Source organism: Aethina tumida, chromosome 1 (assembly GCF_024364675.1).
Source record: "Aethina tumida isolate Nest 87 chromosome 1, icAetTumi1.1, whole genome shotgun sequence".
NCBI lineage: Eukaryota > Metazoa > Arthropoda > Insecta > Coleoptera > Nitidulidae > Aethina > Aethina tumida.
The window spans coordinates 60467618-60486774 of NC_065435.1; the positions used below are offsets into that span (position 1 = coordinate 60467618).

Here is a 19157-nt window from a genome sequence, read left to right on the forward strand (position 1 = left end):
ACGATTTCTGATCATTAAATGTTTAGCGATACACAATTGAATGTTTCTTTTTGATTAAAATTGTACTTGTATTTTGTTTACATTTTTTAATTTTTTTTGAATTAAATTTAAACAACTAAATTTATGATTCGTTGCCAGATTTTTGAAACTGAGTTTATTTTGTTTCATGAGATGACTCTGAGGGGACTTTATATTCATGTTTTTTTAATGTTGCCAACAACTGATAAAATAGATCCTCTTTTAATGTTCTTCAAAACGAGAGCGAGAGAAGCAGGGCTAAATATTCAATCTACATGAAGATGAACAAGAGCTAAATTCATATAACCGGATTAAATATTAACAAAAAATATTATAAGAAAAATAATATTGTCTAATATTATCAATTTGCATATAGTGTGAACAAACATAGTTGTGTTAATACCATATTTATTAATTTTATTTGTGATTATTATTTGTTGTCCTTTTCGATTATACAGTTCTACGCAATGAGAATTTAGGGTTACTACAATCTTACTATTTTTATTATTATCTATTTTATTGTTATTTTTTTAACAATAAGAGATATGTTCAAGTAAATTTATTAACGAAAAATATATTATTTAGTACATTTTATAACTATTGTTCTTCTTAAAAGTTTGTTTTTGTTTTAAAATTAAATTTCAATTTGATAAAAAGTTATTCTATTATGAAGTTAGTGAATGAAAATATTGTAAATAGAAATTTCAAATAGTCATTTAATATCGTATTGTATGTATAGAAGTAATGATTAATACTTTTGTAATTGTGACATCAATCAATAGTAAAAAATACCCGAAGATGACAAATATTTGCAGAACAAATAAACATATAGTTATGGGATTTCTGAAACATCCAAAAATCTGACCTTGGTGATTAGAAAACATCATAAGGCGATAATTGACCCATGGATTCTATATAAAGTAAATTATCTACTTAGTTTTAGTTGAGTTTTAAACACGTGTGTGTGCAAAATGAAATATTTGGTACGTCTATTATTTTATATTATTCTATTATAAGGCAAACATGATTTTAGGATGTTAACAATATAATCATTCTTATTTTAGATTATTTTTATCACAATATTAGTGGCAAGTTTTACATCAGGATCACCACAACGTTTTTATCCGCCATATTGGGGGAGGCCACCACCACCACCATATCCTTATCGACCTCCTCCGCCGCCTCCACCACCATACCATCATCACCATCATCATCATGGATATTACCCTGGGTATCCAATAGGTGGAGCCGGAATCGGTATTGGTATAGGTATTGGAGTGGGTGCAGTCGGACGATAATGTTGTTAATATATATTTATATTTAATGTTTTGATACAATTTCTGTAATAATAAAACAAAAAATTTGTTCAAATAAAATAATAAAATATCCACAATATTACTATTACTTTTTATATAATAATATTTTTAAATTTTATTTAATAATATTAAAGTTATTTGGATTAGATTTGTTTTAATTGTTTAAGATGACAAATATGATTTAAATAGGACAACTTTCTCGTTCGACTATTTAAATATTAGAAAGCTATGACAGTTGACTATCAGTCCAAAAAACATCAAACAATATCTTTTAAAAAACTACTATAGAAACGATTTAGTGTCAAAAATTAATGCAGTCATAATCATTACTGTCTTGCATTATGATTAATAACTACATTGAGCCTCATGAGGACTACGAAGAGCCGGTCCCTCCAAATGCGGTTCAAGAGTTTACGCACGCCAAATCTTTCTTACAAAAGTCGAGTACTGTATCTGGAGATAACCTGTAAGAATAATAATTTTGACATTAGCATTTGATTTCCATAAATAGTAAAAAATTATTTAAATATTCACAATTTTAAGTAATATGTATCTTTTTTCGAGTAATTGTCAGTTGTGTCAAGTATTTTTAAAGAAGATATTTTGTATTTACCAGGTACGACCATTTGACCGATGTCCTCAATAAGATTTTGGCCGAACGTCCAGAAAATGTTATCGATTTCTTCGAGGAATACAGCAGGAAGGTGAAGGAACGAAGATACAATCCGCTAAATGATCACATAGAAGATATTTATGTGCCACCAAGGCGATATTCACAAGCAAATTTGCTTATGCCCATACTTAAAGTAACAGCAAAATAACATTTAAAAAGGATAATCAAATTTTCTTAATATTTTTTAGCCCCTCACTCCAGGTGAACCATCGACTGTCGCTCCGGAGGACCTGGAATTAGCAGATATGTTAAAGAATAACATGTCTCAACTACTTTACTACTTTGAGCAGACTGGCGTTGGATTGCCTAAAGCTGAAATGTTTTATCTTACTCTCTCAATGAGAAAATTGATTCATACTCAACCTATTAGTTCCATTAGGTAATATATAAAATTAACTAATAAATATGATTAAAACTAAATAATATAAAAAGTAGAAGTGGTAACATGTTGAATATTGTCACAAATTAACTGTTATCTTTACCATTAAACGCAGCAATATTATTGAAATATATTTTTTTAGATTTTGGGGTGTTATCCACGGAGTGTTCAAAAATTACTATGTTGTTGAGACAGAATTAAAAGCAGAGGAATATATCATTAAAAATGAACAGGTTTGACTACACAGTGCTTTAATTAAAAAATAATATAATATTTAATTCAAAGGTCATACAACAAATATCCAAATTACATATTATATATTAGTAAAGACCTAGTTTTTAGTTAGATTCATTCTTATAAAAAAATCTTATTTTGTTAATATAAAATCCAATTTTGAAAAATTCTAAGATTTTAGTGTTAATTATTTCTTTATTGAATTTATTAGTTGATTGAAGACGAAAGAGTGTGGATGGCATCCAGAGCTACAGCTCAAGATGATCCAAACTGGGAAACAGATCCAGTTGTCAAGGCTTTGAACATTTTGGCCCAACAGTTGGCAGGTGAAGATTATTTCAGGTAAATATAAATATAAAAATATGTGTTTACAATAACAATAAAATAAATTGTTATTTTTCCAGATATCCTAGAGTACTTCCTCCAATGCCGGTGAATTTGTACAAACCTCCTGCAGAACCTCCATTCGAACCTTATGGAGTTGGGGTCAACAGAAAGGTTAAATTCATCTTATTTATATGCACTATACATTACTTTTTAAATAAAGGTATATTTTGTATGTAACGAATTGGGAGAAGATTGGATTGAGTTGCCGTATTGTATTCCGAAGCAAATAAGAGTTGCTAGACAAATATGTAAAAGCTTTAGCGGATACTTGGACCGCGAAGTGCTGACATATCCGGAATTTCCGGGAAATGAGAGGCACTACTTGAGAGCTCAAATCGCTAGAATATCAGCTGGTAACTTTTCAACATTTGATCAGCATCAGTTACAATGAAACATTTACTGAATATTTTCAGGTACGGATGTTTCTCCACTGGGTTACTTCACTTTTGCCGTTGGTGGAGGCGGTGAAGACGAAGAGGAAGAAGAAGGAGAAGGCGGCGGTCCAAAAACAACCTATTCAGTTAATCCCAAATATGATCCTCCGCCACTTAAGGACATGGTCGACGGCTCGATGTCATTCTGGGTGCATCACACAGCCTACATTCTTCCTCAGGGGCGTACCTCATGGTGGAACCCGGATCCATTGCCGCCCCAAGGCGAGGACATTGGCGAAGGTGAAGAGGACGCTGGTGAAAAGCGTATCGGGCCGGAACCGGAGACCGGACCGCCGTTGCTAACACCTTGTTCGGAGGACGCGGCGTTGGAAGCAGTACCTGCTTGGTCTGTCAGATCGTCGTCGGGAATCGCTGAAGAGTTTGCAGTAGGAGTGGTGAGATCCAACTTGTGGCCTGGAGCCTACACTTTTGCTACGCAAGATAAACTGTTTAGAAATGTGTACTTGGGTATGTATTGTATGTATATCCCAATACTGAATATAAAATTTTATTGTTATTAAGGTTTCGGACTGAAATATAAGGAACACAACTTTTCTCCTTTACCTTTACCTCCGGTACAACAAGAGTATCCAATTGGGCCCGAGATTATGGAGGTGACCGACCCAACTGGCGCTCAAGAAGAAGAATGGCGCATCGCACATCTTCCCAAGCCTCCACCAGAGCCAAAGGCTGGAGGCGAATTTGGTGAGGAACCTGAAGAGGAGGAAGACGAGGACGAGGAAGATGAATAGATTTAGTTTTTCAATTGTTATTAAGGGGTTTTCCTTTTCAAAATTAGTTTATAGTATTACGCTACATATCAATGATATCGGATTATAAGATAATGTTTTAACACATTCATGTTATTATACTTGCAGTATATTATTATATTATGTAAAAAAAGAAAACCCCCCAAACTTTATTGAGATAATTCTTGTTTCGATATTTACATAAATACTTTAGTGAAATATTTCCACTCTTTTATTTCTATATTGTATATATGTATAAATTATAATTTAAAACAATTCAAATAGTTACATACTATTACAAAAAGAGATTAATTTACTTTTTCTATATATAGTCAGTTGAAAAGTTGATATTAGCAAATTAATTATTTATTTTCATTAGTGATATAACTATTGTTACTTTACAAAGGATTTTTTTTAAATTTGTCAATTCATACAGAGTAAATGTTCTATGAAATATGACACATTACTGTTGACTTTGAATGCTTGATTTGGGTCACTATCACGTATAAAATCCATGTCACTGGTAAATTATCGTTGGTAATAATTCCATTACATCTCTCATCATATCTCTTTACATAAAATGACCATTTTACAAGTAATATTCAGTAATGGTTCTATACCATCGTGAAAGGAGAATATCGAAACCATGACATTTCCTCCTCCGTGTTTGATAATTTTTATAGTGTATCTAGATACACGCTAGGATCATAATATTTATTTGTAGGACGACGAACGCATTGTTTATTTACCATCTAATCAAATTGTTGGATTCACCAGTGCACAATACTCTTCGCCAAAATTTTGGTGGATAATTAATATATTTTTGTGTAAATTTATATTTTCAAATATTCTTTTTCATGCCAATTGTTTCCTTACTGAAATACATTCTTGTAAGTTTTCTTCATTCAGTTTAATGGTTCTACTAGTCACACTGTTGTTGTAGGAGTTAATTAATACATGTTATTTGGCTAGTAGACAAGAAAAAATTTCGAATTCTGATTCTTCCATTTTGTCTGTCTATAAAAGAAGTTGTTTTTTATTAGGATTATTGTATTTTTAATTCAGTGCTTTGTTTGATATTTATTAATAATATTGTAAACCATTTCAAGTTTTATCAATGTCAGTAATATTTAAATCTTGATGTTTCATGTTAATTACCGTTTCTCTCCTTTGGCGTATGTTTGTTTTTTCCCACTGAATATAAGTTATACAATAAAATAATATAAGAATAAATTCTTACTTTTAATAGTATTATTAAATAGCACCTTAAAAAGAAAATATATTATATGTGCTATTTCTTTGACTAACCAAATATCCTAATTCAAAGGTTCTATGTTAGTATAGACTGGTGGATGTGATTTTTACTGATCTGTCCGAGGCATTCACCAATGATCATTTTATTTCATTGAAAAAAATTAATATTTTATATTATTTCAAATCAGTGTTCATTGATTGGATATATTTTACAAAATTTAGTAGTTTATATGTTCAAATAACATTTTATATCTAGTACATTAACTGTAATCAGACATATGTTTTAATTTTAAACATGTCATGCCCAGTGTTACCCTTATAAATAATGAAAATGAAAAAAATCTCATCGTTTACAAATGTGGGTGATGTGTACCTATCTCACGTTGATCTTCAGATCATATGATATACAGGGTGTTTCGCAACTTATCCAACAAATTTTAACCACATACTCACTGTTGCATAAGTAGTCGATTTATCACTGGGTTACTTCACTTTTTCCGTTGGTGGTGCCGAAGAAGAAGAAGGAGAGGGCGGCGGTTTAAAAACAACCTATTCAGTTAATCCCCAATATGATCCTCCGCCACTTAAGGACATGGTCGACGGCTCGGTGTCATTCTGGGTTCATCACACAGCCTACATTCTTCATCAGGGGCGTGCCTCGTAGGGGAACTCAGATTCATTGCCGCCCCAAGGCGAGGACATTGGCGAAGGTAAAGAGGACGCTGGTGAAAAGCGTATAGGGGCGGAACCAGAGGCGGGACCGCCGTTGCGAACCACGTTAAAAGAAGAGGAAGAAGAAGCGTTAGAAGGTTAAAAAGAACGGTGTGCTAAAATTGAATTCGGCGGGCCAAAGCTTGGATTCAAATCAATGGGCACAATTTCGAATAGCTTTTATAGATGTATTGAATTATTTTTTATCTCGTTTCCTGTTGTTCTATTACATTTTTTTAATGGAATTCTTATGTAACAGTAAGTATGTGGTTAAAATTTTTCGGATGAGTTGTGAAACACCTTGTATAGTTTCATCAAGTATATAAAAATTTAAAACTAAATCCATCTGACTTATTTAATTATATGTATACTAAATGTAAAATATTCGATACCCAGAACGTACGTTCAACGAGGGTGATTGCTGATGATTTTTTTACCGATGAAGGTAGATCAATAAACCAATTCGATCTATTTACTTCCGTATAAGGTCATTTGACCTACGGATGTATCGCCCCTTTTTGGACTTACCTCTAACAGCAGACTATAGACACCTACATAGTGACTGGTGTGTGGAAGGTCAACAGTGGGATGAGGAGTGGAGTCACATTGTGTTTTGTGATGAATCAGGTTTTTGCTTGACCATGCACGATGGTTATGCGTTAGGAAGACGGCGACATGGAGAAAGACGTGATCCTTGCTTTCCTGTAGAAGTCATGTTCACAACACTATGGGTTTAATGGCATGGGGTGGTATTACTTATGGTATTCAGTCACCTTTAGTTTTTATTAATGGCAATATGTCGTCCCAGCTATATGTGGATGACCTTTTGGAGCTTTTTTTTCTTCCCTACATAAGAAGAGATCTCGCACTATGTTTTCATCCATATAATGCACGTCCACATATTGCCCACAATACCTTCCAGATGCCCCCATGTAAATTTACTGCCTTGGCCACCCAGATCTTCTGACCTTTCCCCAATCGAACATGTATCGGATGTGATGGGGCGATTCTTAATGAACTAAGACGCCAGATTTAGTTTTTCTGGGATGAGATACCACAAGAAAATGTCGATAATCTCATTGGATGGATTCCACGAGGCGTCAATGAGTGTCTTAATCAAAGAGGGGGTCCGACCCATTATTTACTTCAGTCAATTTATGCTTTAAGATTTTTTGTTTAATTTTTTAATCAATAGGTTAATATTTTTCTAAAAAAATTAAATAAATCAATTATATCCAGGTGTTGTGTTTTTTTTTTGCATGCAGTATACTTGGCAAATAATTAAATTTGCCAGTTTCTTTATATTTGCTGAACTATTTCTATTTATTAACAATACTTCACGTCAAGCTTATTATTCTATTTACTATCATTGGTTGCTAACACAGATATATGATTTTTGGTTAGGTAGTTTTTTTACCGAATCGTCGTGTTTTATTAGAAAACTTTTTCGTTAAAAAGTATTACTTTGTGGCCTAGCAATTTTTCCACCAGGCATTCTAAAAATTTTAGGATATATATATGCTCATTGTACAATATATGAACATAATGATATTTATTAATTAAGACTAAATGGTCACAGTGGTTGATAAGGAAGTCCTGAATATGTACTAATGTTATAAATTCAGATTTTAAGCCAATAACTTTATTCAAAAATATTCAGATATTACAGTATCTAACCGACATTATGTAAAAAATCGTGTAAATTAAACAATAATATAATTAGTTATTATCTCTTGGCCAGCCTCCCATTTTACTGTATTCTAGTTGAAATACTTTTGCAACGATTTTCCAATCTTTTACATCGAAGTAATAATACATACTCTTTTCATATACGACAGATTTTTCAAATGGTATCATTCCAGGTATTGTATTTATCCATGCCTGTTCCTCCATATGGTATCTCCACCCTCTGTTATACCTAAATAGAAATTAAATTCAATTTTCTGAATGCAATTGGCAAATTGCATATAAACCTTAGTTAGTGAATTGGAAAATAATTATTTAACTAAATCTACTGTGATCAACAAATATTTGGAGGTTCATAGTTCTTTCAATAAAATATTTGAAAAAAAAGTTTTTATTTTCTATATCATTGCTATTTTATACGTACAATCGATCCGCGATTTCGTCCTGCAAGTCGCCCACATTCAGATAGAATAAATAGAAAAGTAAATCATCAGGGTAACGATCTAAATCTATCAAAGCTGCTTTATTCCTGCAAAAAGAATGAAAATTATATTTATATTTCTATAATATATATGGTGGTAATATACAATTAACTATTTGCCTTTATTACCTTATTCCACGATTAGTAGCAGTATCCTTAGAAGTTGATTGTACGCTATTTTCTGCAGTATTTGGTGACGATACTTCTTTGGATCCATATCCAGCCTGATCTGCATTCAACACAAGTTGATTGGCGTTGTTAAGTATTTCCGCGTTCATTACGGAAACATCTTTAATATCAAATTCAGATGGAGTTTTCTCCTTTTCATTTGAATTATAATTGCAATTAAGTTTGACAGGTTTTATAGAATCAAATAAAGATCTGATTCCCCAAATATCGTCACCATCATTTGATGTGAGGGTAGATGGGGTGCTCTGTGATTCATTATCTGGTTTATTATTGTCGGAAAACATTTTCTTTATTGGCAACCATTTATTATCTGCGGAGAATTTCGAAGTTTCCAATGATTTGTTTGAAATATCAACGTCATTCTGTTTCAATTCATTTACACCGCTATTTTCTAATGGCATTTTTTCCCCTGAAATCGATTATTATCAGTAATTTACAATCTTAATGTATTATATATTACCTTCAGAATTCGTGTCGTCCATATATGTTCAGAGCTATTGCAAATCTCATTCAATTATGTTTGTGTACACAGAGACGTATGATTAGTTAATTATTTTTACTATGACAACGTAATGTAAAAACAACTTCCGGTCTAAATCAAACAGCTTTAAAAAATTATTTTTTCAACAGATTTTTATCTTTTTCTACCAATGTTTTCAAAAAATTGATTTTATTCTAAATATTTTTTACTTTGTGACTACTATATTATATAATACAATAAATATTATACATGATACAATACAGTGGACAGTACTATATAATGTAATAAAGTTTTTCCAGATAATGCTGAGAAGTGGTTTTCCACTTTATTTATAATAATAAAAAAATATTTACTATATCTTTTTATTAATTTATAAAAAATAAATTTAATTAACATTTCAAAGTGCCCTGCATTTGCAAAAATAAGTATTTAATTATAATTGTTTTTCTAAAAAATTAAAATAGAACAAAATTTAATGTTTATAAAAAACGAAAATTTGAACTTAATATGGGGCATTTCCACCTCTACTACGAATGACAGCCTGACATTTTCTGTTCATACTTAAAATCTGGGTTCGAATTTCATTTTGGACCAAATTCTCCAAAACTTTGAGTTTAAGACGCTCCACATTCTCAAAGTTATTTGAACGGTTAGGATGGTCCCTTAAACGTCCCTCAAGAATGTTCTAATGGGTTAAGGTCTGGATTGCGAGCTGGCCAGAAAATAAGCCATATGGGCTGTATGTGGTCGTGCATTATCCTGCATTAGTAAAATATTTGGACCTATAAAAGGAGGATATGGTCAACATATTCTTTTAAAATGTCCAAAATATTACGGTCGTCATTAAGGTTCCCATTATTTATCACCACCAAGTCGATACATACTGTTAAAGAAATGCTTCCCCACACCATAATTGAGTTCCCACCAAATAAGATGGTGTTTACAAAATTACATTGAGCATATCTTTCATTTGGCCGTCGAAATACACGAACGAACGCATCTATCGAATGTGTTCAGGCAAAATCTAGATTCATCTGTAAACAGAACTATTTCCCAATCCACTTCTACCCAATTGACGTGCTCTCTAGAAAAATTTAGCCTAGCTCTCCGATGATCTACGGTTATGGTCGGATTCCGAGTAGGAATATGGGGTTGTAAATTATCTTCCCTAAGTCGTTGTCAAATAGTTTCAGTACTTATTCGAACCCCGTCTACGTTTTATAAACTTCTTGTGGTCACAAAGTTATCTCAAAGTTAAAAGTGTTAAGAAGCAGAAGTTTTAGCACGATTTCTTCCGTGACATGGTCTCCTAGTATGGTCACCAGTCTCCATGTACCGTTGTAATATATGGGAAATGGATGTATGGGATACACCAAACGTTTCGGCTATTCTGCTGTAACTCCTACCTTCTTATCGTTGCATATTGCAACAATTAGCGAAAATTAAAAAGGAAATGTGGATGATTAATGAGTTCTAACGAAACGGCGTGCTGCAGCGATATTTTAATCTGTTGTACTAATTTACTAGAATCGGTATATTTTAAATGACAAAATGTAAAAACATTTACACACTTTTTAAAAATCGAGGATGTTTCAAAGTTAATACAAACAATGTATTATATATTTTAAATAGAAAAATTTATTAAACAAAATTATAGGTACTGCGCTAATTTCTTGGAACAGTGTACATGTTGTTGGAACTCTTCTTGGTATTCTTATATCTGTAATCCTTGTTCTTAATGTGCATGTTTCAATGTTTCAGTGGAAAGAAAGATTTTATAATTAGGAAAATTTCTCCTGGTATATTTTTCTGCATATTGACTTACAGCTGCACTTGCGCTTCCATGAAATTCTCCCAGAATTCATAAATTTATGAATATATTTTGGTGGTATCTTGTTACAAATACTAACAATAAATATAAATAGAAACATAAGTACAATCTGAGGTTATTGCATTATATCAGTTTATTAACTTTTTTCTTTTAAACTATTCGACGACAAAGAAAATATTTAATGGCACAAAAAATAAGCCTCTTATTATATTGAATTGTATGTATAGAGGGTGTCCGAAATTTTTTAACCAGATGTGTACTTCTAAATAAGTCTATTTCCTAAAAAAGTCTAGAACTTTTTATGCAATGTTTACTTTTTATTATTTTCAATTATTGTAACCCAAACAGTTTTTATCTCGCTTTTTGCTGTTTCAACTGAAGTATATCGTACGGAAGTACAAAATATCGGTGAATTGCGTGAACGGATCACAATGGCTGCCCACAATCTGCGTCTCCGGAAACAGCAACAAGGAGGAACGTTAGAATTTGGATAAGACGGGCCCAAGTTTGCTTGTAGGTCAATGGAGAAAACTTTGAATAGCTTTTGTAGAGTAAGGTTTGTTACAAACTTTAATATTTTTATCTCGTCTTCTGTTGGACTTTTATTAGAATTTTCTTAAGAAATCTACTTATTATTTAGAGGTGCATATCTGGTTAAAAAATTTCGGATGAGTTATGAAACACCCTGTATATTTTAGGATTATATATGGCATACATTTAGATTAAAAATCCTCTAGCTACATTCAGACAGACAAGAAATTTGTGCTGGGTGATAATTTTAAAATAACTTTGAAGTAGTTACAATTATACTGATTGTTTAATTATCAGCTTTACAGCAATACTACCTTTTTACATATAGTTATATTATATTTATAAGAAAAAAAAAATATATTTTTTCTAATACTAATGCTATGACAATAAAATAATTATTACAGATGAAACTCTGTCTCACATACACCATCGCTCATATGTATAGCAACAAATTAAAAAACATAATCATTTTATTAAAAGAACTATTCTTTTTAATTTAAATTAATTTTATAATTAATAAGTGTCTAAACATTTCGTACCTTTATATACGGATATCTTTATTTACGTAGTTTTTATACAACATTTTATTTCGGACAGGGTTCATAAGTAAAGCAACCAAATCCTATATTCAATACAATTGATTTTAAAATTTATTTCTGTCCAGACGTCTTTCCTTAAAGCTAAAAAATGCCCAGAAGTGTCCATTTAAAGATACAAATTAAACAATAAATTGTAGAAAAGTTCCGAAATTGTGAAAAACAGAGTAAAATTGTAGTAGATTTAAATTTAAACAAATCGATCCTTTCAAGGACGATTTCCAATTTTGTCTTGTTGTTCACGAGACTTTTATCAGCACATCCCGCATAAATCAAAAAATAAACGAACTCAGTATGTTGATGAGTACCATAAAACGATATTTTGCAAGAAAATATGTGAACTGGACAGATGGGCAATGGAAAACAATTTTGTTTTCCGATGAAAGTCGGCTCCAATTATTCAAATCTTATGGTATTTCATGGTGAAAGGACACATTAATGAAAATTATAATCCCAAGTACACTAAATCCACTGTGAAGCATGGTAGAGGAGACGTTATGATTTGGCATGGGTCCACTGGCTAAGTTAGACGGGATAATGGATCGTTTTGTTTATCGTGACATTCTTCAGAATCATATGCTTTCATTTGACAAAGGTAACATCAGTTTAAAGTGAACCTTCCAGCACGACAACGATGATTCGCTTCTCAAAATGTACGTCTCATGCCTTGGCCAGCACAAAACCCAGACCTCAATCCAATGGGAAACCTTTGAGAAGAAATTGATCGAAAAATCCCTGCAAAAAGATTGTCAAATATGAAAGAACTCTACGAAGAAGTTCAAAATCACTCGAACGATTATATTGAAAAGCTATCAAAATAAATGAAGGAAAGGTGTTTAGAAATTATTAAAAATAATGGATATACTACTAGATACTAAATAAAAGAAGGCTAAATGTACGTAAAGTTGTTTTATTTTGAAGTTGCTCTACTTTTGACAATTGAATATTTTTCAAATATTAATAAATACCTAATAAACAATTATGTTGATGTATTGTTCAAACATGCATAAAACAAACTGGATAACTGACAATAATATGGATATTTAAACATACACTTTTATCAAGAAAAATGAAAATTTCTAAAGTTGCTCTACATATGAGCAATGTACCTTACCTCACCTGAGTGTCAGCCACTGGTCAGATAGTGTTAACTGTTAATAAATTTTGTTGTTTTGTTTATAATGGTAGTTAATTAAATGAATAATGCATCCTCAATAACTATTTTTATACAATTTTTGTAAGTACATAAAAAATTGCTGAATATGACTGAATAATATAAATTAATAGGTAAAGTCAACTAAGATAAGTAATAACGAGAGATATAGAATAGGTAGATATATATATATATATATATATAGATCGTATAGGGTATTTATTTATTAAAATAAAACAGTAAATTTACAAATACATAAGAATTGGTGCCAAATACTCTATATCATTTTGAATTTAATACATAGAGGGTTGTATTATATTCAACTTAAAATAATTGAAACAAAATGTAAATAATAAATAATTAATTAATTGTCTCTTGGCCATCCTCCCATTTTGCTATAATCCAAGTGAAATACTTTTGCAACGATTCTCCAGTCTTCAACATCGAAGAAATAATACATGCCTCTTTCGTATATAAAAGTTTTGTCAAACGGTACCATACCAGGTATTGCAGTTATCCAAACTTTTTCTTCCATGTGGCATCTCCATCCTCTATTATAACTGAAATCAAACACAAGATGATAAATAAGAATTTGTTAGTTGTACACTTACAGCTCTTCTGCCACTTCGATTTGTAGATTATCAACGTCTAGGTAGAACAAATAGAAAAGTAAATCGTCTTGGTATCGACCTAAGTCCATCATTGGGAGTCTTAGCCTAAAACATCGCATAAATGATTAAAAGCAAATCAAGAATGTGAAATGAAAACTCAAAAATTTTGAAATTTTAATAACCTGACGGGATCACTTAAGATGTACTCGGGTACCAAGTAGTTCGGAACTGATTGTGGTTGGGGAGGTCCTCTCGGGAATCCATTGTGAAATTGAGCCATATTATGGTTGTATACGTATTGCGCATTGTGGTTAAAAGGTGTCTCCATTCCCACCACCCAACCAGGTGCCACCGGTGGTTGCGGGAAATTATAAAACATTTGCCTCGGTTCTCTGTGTTGAAATTGCCATTCCATTCCCGGAATCCATTTGCCCGTGTTCGGCGGGAATTGTTGTGGAAATACGTGCGAAGCGTTCGGTGGATAAATGAAACCGAACTGGGGTGGGGTCACTTTATTTGTATCGTTGTACCACTTTACGTTTGTAACCCGCTTGTCAGTTTCTGTGGTAGTTGCCACACAAGAAGTCGCCCGACATCCTATCGGTGGAAATGTGACAGGTGGATTAAGTTTTTTCTTCTCCACTGGTATTTTTATACCCGAAACCCATTTATCGATTTGCGAAGCTAGCTCAGGCGGAATTCCTTGGGAATCGTTTATCGGGTATGGAAATTCGAACTCGTATTGTTTAGTGTTTTTGTTGTCATTAGGTAATTTCATTCCGGAAACCCATTTGTCTATCTCAACGGCGAGTTCAGATGGAATTTCCTGAGTTTTAACCACTGGAGTGACTTTAGGTTTGCCTTGATTGAATTTCTTTTTCTCGAAACGCGATTTTCCCGCTTTATTAGGTTCTGTCTGAATTTCCGGTAGATTTTTCACTGGTTCATTTGGTGGATAAGCGACGTCAGATTTGGATCTCTTCTTTCTATGAGATTTCATTCTTGAATTATAGTTGTTGTTAGGCTTTGGTGAGATTTTTGATGGAATTTGATTATTATTATTATTGTTATTTGATTGGGAGACTTTCGATTTGTATTGGTTTGATTTTTTCTTATCGTATCGCTGTTTATTTCCTGAATAGTGTTCATTATTTTTATTGGCGTTTGCAGACTTGTTAGCAATATTACGTTCAAATGTATCTGGTTTAAACTTATTGAACCGCACTTTCATGTCCGTCTTTGCGTTAGGTTCAACAAGTGTTCCCCGAGACTGGATTGGTGGGAGACTGACATTAGGTTTAGAATGATTTTGTTGTTTTTTGTTGATGTATGAATCCATCTTTGAAACGAAGTCTAATTGTGTCTTCTGAACATCAACTTTTGCATCGTTTATAACATTTCTTTTTTGTTTTGATTTTTTTTTCTGGTACTGTGTTTCGAATTTTGTAACACACTTATCGCCTTGTTGAACTTTTTCAGATGGAATTTTCTTAGGTTCAGTTAAAAGCTGAGTAACTTCAGTGGCTCCTTTGTCCTCACCAGCGAATTTGGATGTCTCTTCCAATTTATTTATGGAGTTGACTGCACTTAAGTTATTTAGAAGATTTTCAGCCAGAGGTTCATTTGGTTCTGTGTCATTGTATTCTAACTTTAGTTCCGAAATAGTTTCGTCATTTTCTATAGATGGTTTATTTGGAGTCTCACGTGGTTCATTGGCACTATTAGTCTGGATAGGTGTATTTTCGTCAAAATAGTACTTCACTGCTGAAATTAAATAATCATAATTATTATTAGCATCTAAAATTATAAATATCTTGCAAACCAATTGGAATATCGACAAAATTTGATTCGAATTGCTTCTCTTTTTGGATGTCGATAAGGGATCCACTTTCGGGACCATCTTTATCTTTCTGTTCTATCTCAAGTTTAGAAAGGGTTTCTTGAGATTCAGATGAAAGCTGAGTGACATCTGTTTCCGATTGATCTGGTTCTTCATTGTCGAGATGTGATTCCATCGCTGATACCCATTTCTCATCATCTGTTACACCCTCAGTTGGAGTTCCTTGAGATTCTGACGGTGTATCAGGCACTTCATTCCAGTGGTCCAGTACTTTGTCATTAAGAAGCATTTTCATTTCTAAATGTAACATAATTTTATCATATCCCTTTCGACTTATGCATATATTTGATAATTACCTTGGGAACCCATTTTAGCGTTGAGTTTTAAAATTTAAATTCTCCTCAATATTAAATATATATTGAAACTGTCAGTTTATTTGACACTGCTCACTGAAATAATAAAAACTAAACTATTAATATAAATATATACATGTTTATAATGATTGTGTATTTGGTTACCATAAAAATGAAATTACAGAATACATTTTCAAATAAAATAAAACATATTTTGATTAACTAAATTCAAATTATTTATAATGAGAAACATAAATATTTGATTTAATTTTAAAATACAATGAATAATAAAAATCAAATCATATTTTTGCTTAAATGTTTCAGATTATAATAAAATTATAATTTAAAATATAATATTATAATGATATAATATAATATTTTTTGAAAATATTAATATTCTGAACCTAATATATATTAGTATTCTTAGGAACGTCCTTAAATTATTTCACATTTTTATTAGTGTGTATCCAAAGACAACAATCGAGACGTATAAATCTTTTAATTTGGTAGGCACAGATAAATTTAATAAAAAAAAAATAAAAAAACTGATATAATCCATACACATGTTTCTCAAATCTAGAATCCAGCAAATATTGTATTTACACCAGGAAAAGAATGACTATATAAGAAAAAATAATTCCAATAAATATCGTGTAATTTCTTAAGCACGAAGCTATCCAGAAAGTAGCAGAAGTGTTAGTTAATCAAATATTAACGAAATCAGAAAGTCTACTTGATGGAGTACTTTTCATGAACAGAAAATAATTAATGAAATGATCAAAATAATGAAAATTCAAAATTTTAAACCTAAATAAAGCCCTATTTAGGACTTTAGGGATTGATAGACAGGATTAAGGTTACATCCAAACCCTCATCTTACAATCTAGTTCTAGATTTTTTTTCTATCAATTGCTGACCACCGTTGTAAAGCATATTTGGAGATTCCTCTTTATTTGTAAATACACACAACGTCAGAACTCTTGGACCCCCTCGTAAAATGGAAACAATAACTAATATCAATATAATCTTATTATAAAAAATGGGCGAATGAAAATTGCAGTTTTTTAACATTGTGCAAAAGCGTTCAAAAATTTTTGTGGTTTACTTTTAACCTAGTACTGATTACAATGCCTGAAAATCGTATTTCTGATTTTGATAGAGCAAGGCTAAGCTCCTTACATTAACAGAGTTGGTCAAATTACCAAATTTCAACATTACTTGCTATACTAAGTTATCTGTATTTAGAATAATGCGATTATTCCAAGAGAATGGAAATGTGCATAGGTAATGGACGTCCAACAGTAACAAATGCGAAGGAGAATGGTTACATGGCCAATTTTGTACGACGCAACCGTAACGTTACTATCGCAGATATAAGAACACAATTTAGAAGAACCTACGATTATTTTAAGGAGACTAAATCCACCCACAACTCCTCAGCAGCTAATTATAGCAATTCAGGACGAATGTTAATGCCATTACCAGTGTTACACCAAACCAAACAAACAAATATGCTAATTTTTTTTTAATAAAACAAATTATCTACAATTAATTATAACACGTTATTCTCTTTTATTCCCAAAAATATTAGAGGGTCCAAGAGTTTTGGCATATACAGATATTCTTGTTTGTCAAATTAATTTGCATATCACACAAGCATATAAGCCACGTACCTTCAATATTGCTGCAGACGTGTTAGGGATACATTAATCGAAAGAGGTAGCAATGCCTACCACTATATATGTTCTTTCTCATGTAAAGTTATTGAAAATTATTAATTTGAGACTTTAATGCACTGTATTGTATTTGAATTATAAGTGTCTCCCTCTGGGATAATCATTTAATAAATAGAAATGTCTATATAATCAAAATAGTATATTTTGACATTTCCTATTTATTCACTCACTGACACGGTTGCACCATGGCTTGTACAGACTTTGAATTCATGATTGAAGAAGAAATACAGGCATACTTATATAACAATAGGATTAAATATGATTCCGCTATTCAAAAACCCAGACACCCCATATGCGCTTGTCTTTTATTTCTTATTAAAGGTAAATATTTACTTACCAAGACGCCAACCTAATCATGCATATAATTTTAAGTTATATTGGTATGTCTGATCATCGGTGGATTGGGAGTAGCAGTAGTTTACTACACTCCAATTTGGGAAATGGTTGAGAATTGGATGTATCCTCCTCAAGAAGAAGAAGCCTGGTTCGATTTTATTACAAATCAAGTATGGAATTTAATAATATATCAAATGATTGTGGCCCATGCATGTAATTTACATAGATTAACACCACCAACAACAAATATGCAGACATGTTTAATAAATGGACTCCAGACATCACATCTTCCCATAACTTCATGCATCGGCCATAGCCACTCTGAATATGTTTGCCTTACTAATTGTATGTTTTCAGATTGAAAATATCTTAGATTATCTTGGATTTTATTAAGAAGTTATATACTCATTTTTATAATATATTACATTAAATTATACTATATAATTCTATTAATGTAATTTACATTTATCCAATAAAATTTTATAATAAATTGATTAAAAAACTTTATAAAAAAGAGGACTGCTTCATAAGTATGGACCTAAAAATGATATAAAAGAATTTGTCAAAACCATTTCAGTATGACTACAAAAATGATTTGTACTAAGCAACTCCTGCTACTATAGCCAATCAAACTTAATTTGTTAAATGGCAACACTCCCTTTGTGATATTTCATTAGAATTTGAAAAATGTGCAATATAATTTTAATAATTATTGATTTTAATTTCTTGTCTAAATATTAAATTAACCCAGTATGTTACAAAGTTAAAAGGTTGTAAAATTCATTAAAAAAAAAAAAAAACTGGAAATTAATTCTAACAAATTTTTAAATTAAATGCATAACTTTTCGCGTTATATTGTATTGACTGCTTTTGATTGAATAATTGTAAAATTTTAAATGGTATTGTTTTCTTTCGAAAATGATTTATTCAACGGCTGTTATTTAATTATAGTGTACACAATCATTGTTCTTTAAGAATTGCAGTAGACTTTAAGGAATTACACCGTGGTAAAATGTGTATGATAAATATGTTCAAGAGTTGGTTTTCCAAATTTAAACGAGTTCTATTTGCAATTGGAAAAAAGACTGCCCTAGTATACTCAACAAAGCCATCTATCCATATTGAGACTCTTGGTCAATTTGCTGTAAATGCCACAGACATGCAGGTAAAAGCTTTGT

The 19157-nt window shown here is 31.6% G+C and overlaps 4 protein-coding genes across 5 annotated transcripts; 2 read left to right on the plus strand and 2 right to left on the minus strand.

The window, feature by feature from the left end:
- Positions 1 to 914: 914 nt before the first annotated feature.
- Positions 915 to 4409, plus strand: LOC109597069 (radial spoke head protein 6 homolog A). Its single transcript, XM_020012702.2, has 10 exons — positions 915 to 1001; positions 1083 to 1800; positions 1951 to 2140; positions 2196 to 2386; positions 2529 to 2619; positions 2832 to 2962; positions 3025 to 3118; positions 3168 to 3360; positions 3421 to 3909; positions 3964 to 4409. The coding sequence occupies exons 2-10, from the start codon at positions 1676 to 1678 to the stop codon at positions 4191 to 4193; spliced, it is 1734 nt and encodes a 577-aa protein (XP_019868261.1). The 5' UTR covers positions 915 to 1001; positions 1083 to 1675; the 3' UTR covers positions 4194 to 4409.
- Positions 4410 to 7781: 3372 nt separating this feature from the next.
- On the minus strand, positions 7782 to 9039 carry LOC109597808 (uncharacterized). The gene is made up of 4 exons (XM_020013585.2): positions 8972 to 9039; positions 8452 to 8920; positions 8266 to 8370; positions 7782 to 8073 (listed from the first exon to the last, which is right to left on the minus strand). The coding sequence occupies exons 1-4, from the start codon at positions 8991 to 8993 to the stop codon at positions 7875 to 7877; spliced, it is 795 nt and encodes a 264-aa protein (XP_019869144.2). The 5' UTR covers positions 8994 to 9039; the 3' UTR covers positions 7782 to 7874.
- A 4264-nt stretch (positions 9040 to 13303) lies between these two features.
- On the minus strand, positions 13304 to 17678 carry LOC109597633 (putative uncharacterized protein DDB_G0267840). Of its 2 annotated transcripts, none has more exons than XM_049970344.1 (6): positions 17581 to 17678; positions 15911 to 16003; positions 15537 to 15851; positions 13897 to 15475; positions 13715 to 13819; positions 13304 to 13663 (listed from the first exon to the last, which is right to left on the minus strand). In XM_049970344.1, exons 2-6 carry the CDS (start codon positions 15921 to 15923, stop codon positions 13468 to 13470), a joined length of 2208 nt encoding a protein of 735 aa, XP_049826301.1. In that variant the 5' UTR covers positions 15924 to 16003; positions 17581 to 17678; the 3' UTR covers positions 13304 to 13467. The 2 variants fall into 2 exon arrangements, with proteins under 2 accessions (XP_049826301.1, XP_019868936.2); XM_020013377.2 differs by having other exon boundaries at positions 13897 to 15478.
- Positions 17679 to 17784: 106 nt separating this feature from the next.
- LOC109597865 (uncharacterized) lies at positions 17785 to 18428 on the plus strand. Its single transcript, XM_020013648.2, has 3 exons — positions 17785 to 17964; positions 18016 to 18149; positions 18337 to 18428. The coding sequence occupies exons 1-3, from the start codon at positions 17829 to 17831 to the stop codon at positions 18370 to 18372; spliced, it is 306 nt and encodes a 101-aa protein (XP_019869207.1). The 5' UTR covers positions 17785 to 17828; the 3' UTR covers positions 18373 to 18428.
- The last annotated feature ends 729 nt before the right edge of the window (positions 18429 to 19157 follow it).

Excerpts from the sequence above, each read along its gene's own strand:
- LOC109597808 (XM_020013585.2), bottom strand. The coding sequence starts at position 8,993 with ATGGACGACACGAATTCTGAAG. Across the intron at positions 8,921-8,971 it reads GGACGACACGAATTCTGAAG|GGGAAAAAATGCCATTAGAA; the intron begins GTAATATATAAT and ends AATCGATTTCAG. Across the intron at positions 8,074-8,265 it reads GACGAAATCGCGGATCGATT|GTATAACAGAGGGTGGAGAT; the intron begins GTACGTATAAAA and ends ATTTCTATTTAG.
- LOC109597069 (XM_020012702.2), top strand. The coding sequence starts at position 1,676 with ATGATTAATAACTACATTGAGCCTCATGAGGACTACGAAGAGCCGGTC. Across the intron at positions 2,620-2,831 it reads ATATCATTAAAAATGAACAG|TTGATTGAAGACGAAAGAGT; the intron begins GTTTGACTACAC and ends TGAATTTATTAG. Across the intron at positions 2,963-3,024 it reads GCAGGTGAAGATTATTTCAG|ATATCCTAGAGTACTTCCTC; the intron begins GTAAATATAAAT and ends TTATTTTTCCAG.
- LOC109597633 (XM_020013377.2), bottom strand. Across the intron at positions 15,479-15,536 it reads TTTTGTCGATATTCCAATTG|CAGTGAAGTACTATTTTGAC; the intron begins GTTTGCAAGATA and ends ATTTAATTTCAG. Across the intron at positions 13,664-13,714 it reads ATCGAAGTGGCAGAAGAGCT|TTATAATAGAGGATGGAGAT; the intron begins GTAAGTGTACAA and ends GTTTGATTTCAG.
- LOC109597865 (XM_020013648.2), top strand. The coding sequence starts at position 17,829 with ATGGCTTGTACAGACTTTGAATTCATGATTGAAGAAGAAATACAGGCA. Across the intron at positions 17,965-18,015 it reads TCTTTTATTTCTTATTAAAG|TTATATTGGTATGTCTGATC; the intron begins GTAAATATTTAC and ends TATAATTTTAAG. Across the intron at positions 18,150-18,336 it reads TCGATTTTATTACAAATCAA|ATTGAAAATATCTTAGATTA; the intron begins GTATGGAATTTA and ends GTATGTTTTCAG.